An 8,956-nucleotide genomic window follows, 5' to 3' on the forward strand; every position below is an offset into this window, starting at 1 on the left:
AAACATTTGTTTGGATTGATCTGTTTTGAGTTTACACCGAACAATAATGGTATTTTATTAGGGCTGTCAAATGATTAATCACGATTAATCACATCCAAAATAAAAGTTTTGTTTACATAATATATGTGTGTATACTGTGTATATTTATTATGTATATATAAATACACACACATGCATGTATATATTTAAGAAGAATATGTTATGTTTATATATTAAATATATTTATATATAATACAAAATATAAGAATATAAATATATAAATGTATATACATGTAAATATTTTCTAAATATATAATTTATGTGTGTGTATTTATATATACATAATAAATATACCCTGTACACATACATATATTATGTAACAAAACTTTTATTTTGGATGTGATTAATCGTGATTAATCATTTGACAGCCCTATATTTTATATGAGAAGTCATGGACAATTTTGCGACGGGTAGAATTCTGTTTATGGCACCGCTCATTCATTTTATGGTATCCGTAAACAGCTATTGACTGCTATTCACAACTCTGACAGAAATTCAACGACGTCAAGGCTATAATGGGATTGGTCATCAAGACACACGTGACCCAAATTGGCCGTAATGCTTTCTCCAAAGGCAGAGCCGCGGAACTTGATATCTCCCGATAATAAGACCATGTCTGATCGAATCTCTTTTAGAGTGCTACGACCGTCACTCATCGATTGTGAATACCATTCAGATAAATGTGCTGTTCAGTGCTGTAAAATGAATCACATCTGTAGATGATTTTTTTTTTTCATTATAAATCATTTTTTTTTTTTTTTTTTTTGAAGACTCCAAATATAGCTCATTCCAAAGATTAGCACCCAGACAGGCAATGTATTATGTCAGGGCTTTTAAAACCTGTCCTTGAGGACAACTGAATCAAGTGTGTTAAAAAGGGAGAAATGCAAAATGTGCAGAGCAGGGGGTCCTCTATAATCACTCATAGTACTAATAGTAGGTAAATACAAAAAACAAAAAATACAAAAAAACAGACATATGTACCCCACAGCCATTATTTTCGTGATAAAATGTTATAAAGTAGTTTAGTACAGTAAAAAACCCAACCCTACAGTGATTTTGAGCTGGACTATCAGACTGTTTCCATCAATGACAACTTCAGGAATTCTTCTTCAGGAATCTATCCTATAACAAGCGCAGAGGCAACAATAAGGGGAGGTTTCCCGGACGGCTTAAATGAAGGTAAATTTCGAAAAACAATGGCAGCAGAAAAAGTCTGCAATCAAAAAAAAAAAATAGCTAAAGCATTGAAAATTTCCATTTCCATTCTTTTAATTAATGAGTTCCAATCAACATGAAATGTTACAAATCTGGTACTCAGAGTAGTACATTTGGTACATTTAGGAAAAGAAAGTTAAAGAAACAGACCTTTTATACAAAATATTTCTTTATTATGTACAGAATGAGTAAACGTTTCAAAACTTGACACTTCAACTTCAAACTTCAACAATTGAACTATATGACATACTTCCATTCATAATTATTGTCTGTTTTCTATTGTTTTACATTTGAATGTATTTAAAAAGAGCTCATGGCTTTGGTCTGTTCATAGGTTTGCACGGCCAACTCGATGAATCCAGCTCTGTTCGACTCATACTGGGCATAGATCTAAAAATAAGGAGAAAAAAAGAAAGACAGAAAATGCATCAGATGTGCACATATGCATCTTAAAATAAACAAAGCAAGAAATGAGCAACTACTAGTAAATTATTCTGGAATTTGTAGTATTCTGTAGATAAAAAGATAAAAAAGATAAAAAAAAGCCTTAAGCTGACTGTAACCTAAATCTACTGTGAGCTTAATTTCCACTGCCTTAAGGTACTGAGCTCAGTTTAGCAGGCCCTTATTCGTCCCAGTAGTATCAGTATCAGTTCGCTTTGGCTGAAGTTTGTGTGCTAACCATGGATATTTTAATATCTTTAATATACAGTTTTTGTTAACATTTTGAAATAGATTTATCTTTATATTTTCTGTTTTCATTTTAGTTTCAGACAAAATTTGTAGTAATTTGTTGTGTTTTAATTTTTTTCTTCTTTTTTTATGTGTCTGTTCATTTCAATTGTAGTCATTTTAGGAGATCAATGAAAATTATAAATATTGCATGGGCAGCTTTTTATATTTTATTTTATTTCAAGTAAATTTTTTATGGTTTTAATTTTAGTTAACAATAACCCTGGTAGTCAGTCATGTGAGTTTACACAATCTTTCCATTTGCATTATCTTTACATTGCTCTTTTTGGTTAATGTGATGTCAACATGGCACCAAATCAACTCAATGTAGAATAAAACAGCTTTTACAGCTTTCAGAGTCTTTGTCTCATGTGAGTCTAAATCATTTTAATTTATTTTGTTTATTTCTTTTTGTAAAATTTTACGGAAAAAAATACTTAATGCACCTCTGAAGTTGGGCCGGCTACATCAACCAGCTTGACTTCCTGATACAGGGGTTAAAGGGTCAGTGTGACATAAGACAGGGTTGAGTGGAGTGTGCACTAAGCAGGAACCGTGACCAAACAGTGGCCCCTCATCAAATCTACCATGCTTTCCCATTTCCTTTAAAAGAATTTAATATACTCACTCTCTCTTACACACATTAAAACCTGTCACTCCACCATCTCTACAAAATTACTGGTGGCATCTCAAAATTCGACACGATTTTTTTGGGGGGTTTTTTTGCCCTTCCTTACTCCATGCACTCTGAATGACGTCCTTACATGGGTTAAAGGTCTAACCACAGGCTAATGGGAAGTGATGTACCCTGGGCCTGACCCCTTATTCCCTATTTCCAGAGTTGTCAAAAGCACATATCATTATTGCAAGAGGGTTTTTTTTTTTTTTTTTTCAACAGTGACTTAACAGCTCCAGAGTTTCGCTGACCGGCTCTTCTGATCTCTTCAAGAGCTAAATGGCTAAACACTTGAGTAAATATCTCTAGTATATTTTTGGATAAACTTGCACTCTAATTAAAAATGCACTTTTAGAATATGAGGTGATTTATTAAGGACCGATTCTTACTATTAACTAGAATGCATATTACTAGCATGTTGGCTGTTTATTAGTAATTACAAAGCAGATAAAAATGCCTTATTTTGCATGACCATATTTTAGATACCAACAACTACCTTGCTAACTATTAATAAGCAGGAGATTATTGAGGCATAATATAAGTCATTTTTAATAGTTAGATAACAGTGACAATTTGACCTTACTTGCATTCATTTAGAGATTCAGTGTATTTGATTACATGTGTAAATAACCTGAGCAATTAGTTAAAAAAATTAAATTTGATTATTTTTATCAACTGACACCCCTAACTTACACATCTTAAAAAAAAAATAGAAAAGAATTTGCTCACAGCCTAAAGGTTTTTGACACATGCATATATGAGGTCATGGGAGCTCACAGTAACCACAGGACATTTTTTCATGCACATTAATTAATAGTTCACTAACTGTAAGAAATGGTAATAGAAAACCATAATTTCAAACCATTATAGTTATGCTTGAACTATAGTTAAAATTTGTGGTCACCGTAACAGATGTGGAATTTATATGCACAAAAAACACTGATGAGCATGTACTGTGAGTATTCACCTTGAGTAGGTCCAGGTCAGTGGCCTGTTGTCTTTGAGCTTGCTGTGCAGACTCACTCTGAGGATGAACCAAGTTGAACAGACGCACCAACCTCACTGCATCCTGCATTCTGTAATCATAACAACATATGATCATCATACAAAGCAACTAGACTTATCACAAGAAAATACATACTGTGAGCAATGTCAGTGAATCAAAAACTTCCAAGAGTTTTAAGGACCGAATCTCCCTCCAAGCTATACAGATATTCGCTCATCTTGCTTCTTTTGTGGTCTCTTCGTTTTCCTTTCATATGTTACTATTTATATGGCACATTTTACATGGAGCAAACGCTTCCCCACTGGCACAAACCTTGCAAATAATACAAGATCAATTTCTGCTTTTAAACCCTCCAGTACACTTGTCCAATAGACTTTCAATGCAAGTGCTTTACTCTAAGCATGTTTTCATTCTTTTTATAAAACTGAATGACAAATCAGTTGTTTTTTTTTTGGAAACTGACTGCATCTGCACTGAAACCAGATCATTCCTTTTTTCTCAGACATACTCACAGGTCTCTCTGCAACATGTCCACAAGAAGGCCATCAACTCGCCGGCCATTAACCAGATGCCAGGCCAAACCACCGAAAAACCGTGTGGATCTGAGCAGATCGTATTTCCCATGCTTTTCAATGTCTTCATAGGTCAGCATGAGCACCTAAAAGACCATATAAATATTATTCTCTCCAAGAAACTCAGAATAACATGTTTTCATGCACTGGTGACAACTTATCGCGCAACCCTTGTGTACATCTGTCTGCCAGCAACTCACATTCTTAAATTCTGCAGAGTCTGGCTCAAATTGGACAATGCATTGGTTTAGCACATCCTCGTGTCTATCCTGTTCAAAGACCACCTGTAGAGAGAAGGAAACACTTGTCAGAAATAAATAAATGTGCAAATTAATAAGACTTATTCAGCTGTTGCACTTTCCATACCCTAAGGTTTTCTTCTTTAAAGATGGGTGGTGGTGTAATCTTACGACCCTCTTTTGGGAAATAAACTTGTATCAACCTATCTCTTTCATTCCATGTTGCTTTTCTTAGGGTTCCACTGGGCTCTCTCACAACAATGAATCTTTCCTTTGGAATAATGGTGAGAGAAACAAAAAAATCCAACAGTAAGAAAGACAAAAAACACAGTACCTCTGTGTACACATGTACATACATAGTTTGGCTTATTCAGGTTTTTACCCAAGAACAACAGGAACGTTCATAAGTTACTTTTTAAATCAATGTAAAATGAAAGTTTACACAACACAGATTCGCTAAACAATGTCCTTTTCTTACTCGATGCGGGACGTTAAAGTTGATGTCGGTGAAGACATATTTAGCAGTGTCCATGCCTTCTAGCATCTGATCTTCAGAAAGCACATCATTTACGGGCTTCCTCTCAGGCAGCACCGGTGGCATCTTCAGCAGATGTTTCGCCTGTTCCTCTGCCTTACACACTGCCTGCTCAGCAGCAGAACACATGTCAAGAACCCAATTAAGACCACAGTCTTTTTCTAGCAGAATATCTGTACAATCACACCACAAATGCGTTCTGATTTTATTCCCAAATGCCATTCTGAATCTCTTTCCATTTCATCAGGTATCTCATCCCCTCATTAACCCTATTGTATCATATAACCATCATCTCACAAATTCCATCCCATCATGAATCCTGACCTATCATGAAAAAAATCTCACCTCTTCTAATTCAGTGTCTGTCATAAGCTTGTATTTAGGTGGCGTTAGCTGCTGTCTTATTGGTCGGAACACTTTCTGCAGGTCCAGACCTGTGATTCTGGTCAGCAGGTCTTGAACCTCTGTATCTGTGAACTGAGCTTTAGGTGCATCCTGGAAGCCTGGAAGAAGAAGGGACAATCAATCAACCATTCAATCACTGACCGAATGACTGACTGACTGACTGACTGACTGAATGAATGAATGAATGAATGAATGACTGAATGAATGAATGAATGACTGAATGAATGAATGAATGAATGAATGAATGAATGAATGAATACTGATCAACTGAATGACGCTTAACCGTTATGTTATAGCATGGTAATACAATGGTACTTTGAAATATGCCACACTACTTATTTACTTAATTATCATATAAAGCACAGTATTTACACACGTAAAAATAAGAATAACAGCGTCAAAGTATAAAACACGGTATGTTAAATTAAATTATTGTGGTATTTTGTATAGCAAAAGGGTCATCGAACTCTACTTTTTCGTTAAGCATGAGTTTCGTTTCAGTGTTCTAATGACTTTAAAGCTATTTTATATTTAGTAGCCACATGAGACATTAAAACTGCAAAACATTAAACGTGATATGCAAGGTCAGCTCTACACTATTGTGAAGCACAGAACCATTAACGTCTCATTAACAGTGACAATACTTACTGCTGCGTGATGCTGATACACAGAACATTCGCGTAGTTGTCTGCAAACGCGTTTGGACATGATCTACACATTTAAAGCAAAAGTAAGACCTTAAAAAATACTTTGTGAAACTGAACGCAGCCATGCTGTAAATGATATCACTGCGGCTGTGTAGTGAACTTCCACCTTTCAAAGAACCACAGGGGATTCTTCTTCTTCTTCAGTGAATTTTATTGGCAGTTTTGCAATCTTTGTGCATTACCGCCATCTACTGAATTGAGGTGTGATCACATTGGGAAGTCATGAATAAATGAATATATATAAAAAAAAAAAAAAAAAAAAAAAGGATATCAGAGCCCAAGCTTCAGCTAGCGCTGCGTATTCAGCTCCTCCAGCTTCAACTTCAGCTTAAACCCCAGGAAAGAAAAAAAAATAAAAAATTATTGGGCTAAAGTCTTCTTGCTAATTGTGTTTCTTTTATAAACTCTATCACTGCTTTGGTTGTAGACTGTGTTCCAGGTAGACCCCATTTATCTTGCCAGAGTTTATGAATACCATCTTTAATTATTGTTTTCAATTCTGATTTGCTAAGTGGAACCTGTACTTCTACTTGTTCTGCTTTAAGTGCTTCTTTTGCCAACTCGTCTGCCCTCTCATTGCCCTCAATACCTGTGTGCGCTGGAACCCAAGTGAACTGTAATATTAGCTTCTGTTGAGTTATCCTGAAAATCATCTGATGAACTTCATCTAAAAGATCCTGTCTGCATGCAGATTTCCCAGTCTGAATGCTAGTTAGGGAGGACATAGAGTCTGAGCAAATAACAGATTTATATGGCTTCACTTCTTCTACCCACTGTAGTGCCATTATGATGGCCATCATCTCTGCAGAGAAGATTGAGAGGAGGTTTGAGGTTCTTTTTTGTATTATAACTTCATATTTAGGAAGTATACCATGCCACACCTGTTTTTACCTGCTGGTTCTTTGGAATGCATCTGTAAATATTTGTACTGTGTCATCATAACATTACTTCTATGTATTGCTGTACACTTTGATACAATCCCGTCTTGATTATATTTTTAGCTTCTAAATTAACTACGGGATAGCAGAAAAACCAAGGTGGAATTGTGTTCAATTTAACATTTTTGCTGCAAGGTATAGTACTGATTCCCTGCCTCTTTATAGCTGCCTCTTTATTTCTGTTCCATCCAAAACTACTGTTCACACTGCGACCATATTCCCAGCATTCTTCTAACACCGGTTCTTGTAGGATGTGTATTTTCATGCCCTTGTAAGTTTACCCAATATGCAAGAGAAAGTTTTAACCTCCTAAGATTTAAAGGCATCACCCCTACTTCTAAAAACAAACAAACAAAGACTTTTTAATTTACCAACTGAAAACATATGTACACACACACACACACACACACACACACACACACACACACACACACACACACACACACACACACACACACACCACACACGCACACACAAACAGCTACCAGTGGAAGCATAAAATTAAAAACAAAATTATATGTCCTATAAAACAAAGTTATTTTGTTGTAACATAGCAAATTCCAAAAAATTAAAAAAAATAAATAATCATGTTTAATGGTAAATATGTTGTAGTTTAGCAGATAGGCTGTCAGTTCAGCTGTGTTCTTCTGCTCACAAATGCCTGCACTCAGTAATTGAAGACTCTCTTCCACTAACAAAGGGAAAAATGTCCCCCAAAAGATAAATCTACATAAAGGTAAAATTTTAAAAGAAAGAAGAAAAAAATGCACCATATAAAATGTTCCAGCATAGGGTAAACTACATATTTGTCCCAAAATAGTTGTTAATCTAATGACAAACTATGCAAGTGTGATGAACACGATGAGCGTATCATACCAGGACCTGCTAGGACTGTAAACAGAGAGTTTAACAAGTAGCCTATCAGAATTATTCATGCAAATGACATGGCCATTGATAAGCTAGTTTTACTGCTTGCTAAATGGCAGCTCTACCTTCATGTAGAATGGGGAAAATAGACAACGAAAAGCACAGGATACATTTTCCTTGTATTGGCAACACTGATCAAATTCTGATTAATAATGAAAAGAGATCGGGCAATGATCTCTCTCTTGAATATTAGTAATACATATTACACTGTCAAATTTGTTAATAATAATTGTAAAAATAATGATGAATGTAAACTGTGTGTGAAAGGGGCCAGCTATTGATTCATACGTGGGGTGGACGGGGGAAAGGGTAAATATTTGGTTGGTACACACAGACCATTCCACAAAACATAAAAACACTAAATAATCCGGTTTCACTGGTAGAAGATTTGACAAGGGCTTGTAAGTTTACCCAATATGCAAGAGAAAGTTTTAACCTCCTAAGATTTAAAGGCATCACCCCTACTTCTAAAAACAAACAAACAAAGACTTTTTAATTTACCAACTGAAAACATATGTACACACACACACACACACACACACACACACACACACACACACACACACACACACACACACACACACACACACACACACAAACAGCTACCAGTGGAAGCCTATAAAATTAAAACAAAATTATATGTCCTATAAAACAAAGTTTATTTTGTTGTAACATAGCAATTCCAAAAAAAATAAAAAAAAATAAATAATCATGTTTAATGGTAAATATGTTGTAGTTTAGCAGATAGGCTGTCAGTTCAGCTGTGTTCTTCTCACAAATGCCTGCACTCAGTATTGAAGACTCTCTTCCACTAACAAAGGGAAAAATGTCCCCCAAAAGATAAATCTACATAAAGGTAAAATTTTAAAAGAAAGAAGAAAAAAATGCACCATATAAAATGTTCCAGCATAGGGTAAACTACATATTTGTCCCAAATAGTTGTTAATCTAATGACAAACTAT

The 8,956-nt window shown here is 35.2% G+C and overlaps 1 protein-coding gene across 1 annotated transcript; it reads right to left on the reverse strand.

Annotated features, from left to right (window-relative positions):
* Positions 1-1,408: 1,408 nt before the first annotated feature.
* Positions 1,409-6,263, reverse strand: mrps22 (mitochondrial ribosomal protein S22). The gene is made up of 8 exons (XM_042739103.1): positions 6,071-6,263; positions 5,363-5,520; positions 4,961-5,125; positions 4,610-4,753; positions 4,444-4,527; positions 4,184-4,329; positions 3,633-3,741; positions 1,409-1,647 (listed from the first exon to the last, which is right to left on the reverse strand). Exons 1-8 carry the CDS (start codon positions 6,192-6,194, stop codon positions 1,558-1,560), a joined length of 1,020 nt encoding a protein of 339 aa, XP_042595037.1. The 5' UTR covers positions 6,195-6,263; the 3' UTR covers positions 1,409-1,557.
* Between the last annotated feature and the right edge of the window lie 2,693 nt (positions 6,264-8,956).

This window comes from Cyprinus carpio, chromosome B15 (genome assembly GCF_018340385.1).
Source record: "Cyprinus carpio isolate SPL01 chromosome B15, ASM1834038v1, whole genome shotgun sequence".
NCBI lineage: Eukaryota > Metazoa > Chordata > Actinopteri > Cypriniformes > Cyprinidae > Cyprinus > Cyprinus carpio.

Excerpts from the sequence above, each read along its gene's own strand:
- mrps22 (XM_042739103.1), bottom strand. The coding sequence starts at position 6,194 with ATGGCTGCGTTCAGTTTCACAAAGTATTTTTTAAGGTCTTACTTTTGC. Across the intron at positions 5,126-5,362 it reads CAGACACTGAATTAGAAGAG|GCAGTGTGTAAGGCAGAGGA; the intron begins GTGAGATTTTTT and ends GCTGCTGAGCAG. Across the intron at positions 1,648-3,632 it reads CTGACCTGGACCTACTCAAG|ATCTATGCCCAGTATGAGTC; the intron begins GTGAATACTCAC and ends CCTTATTTTTAG.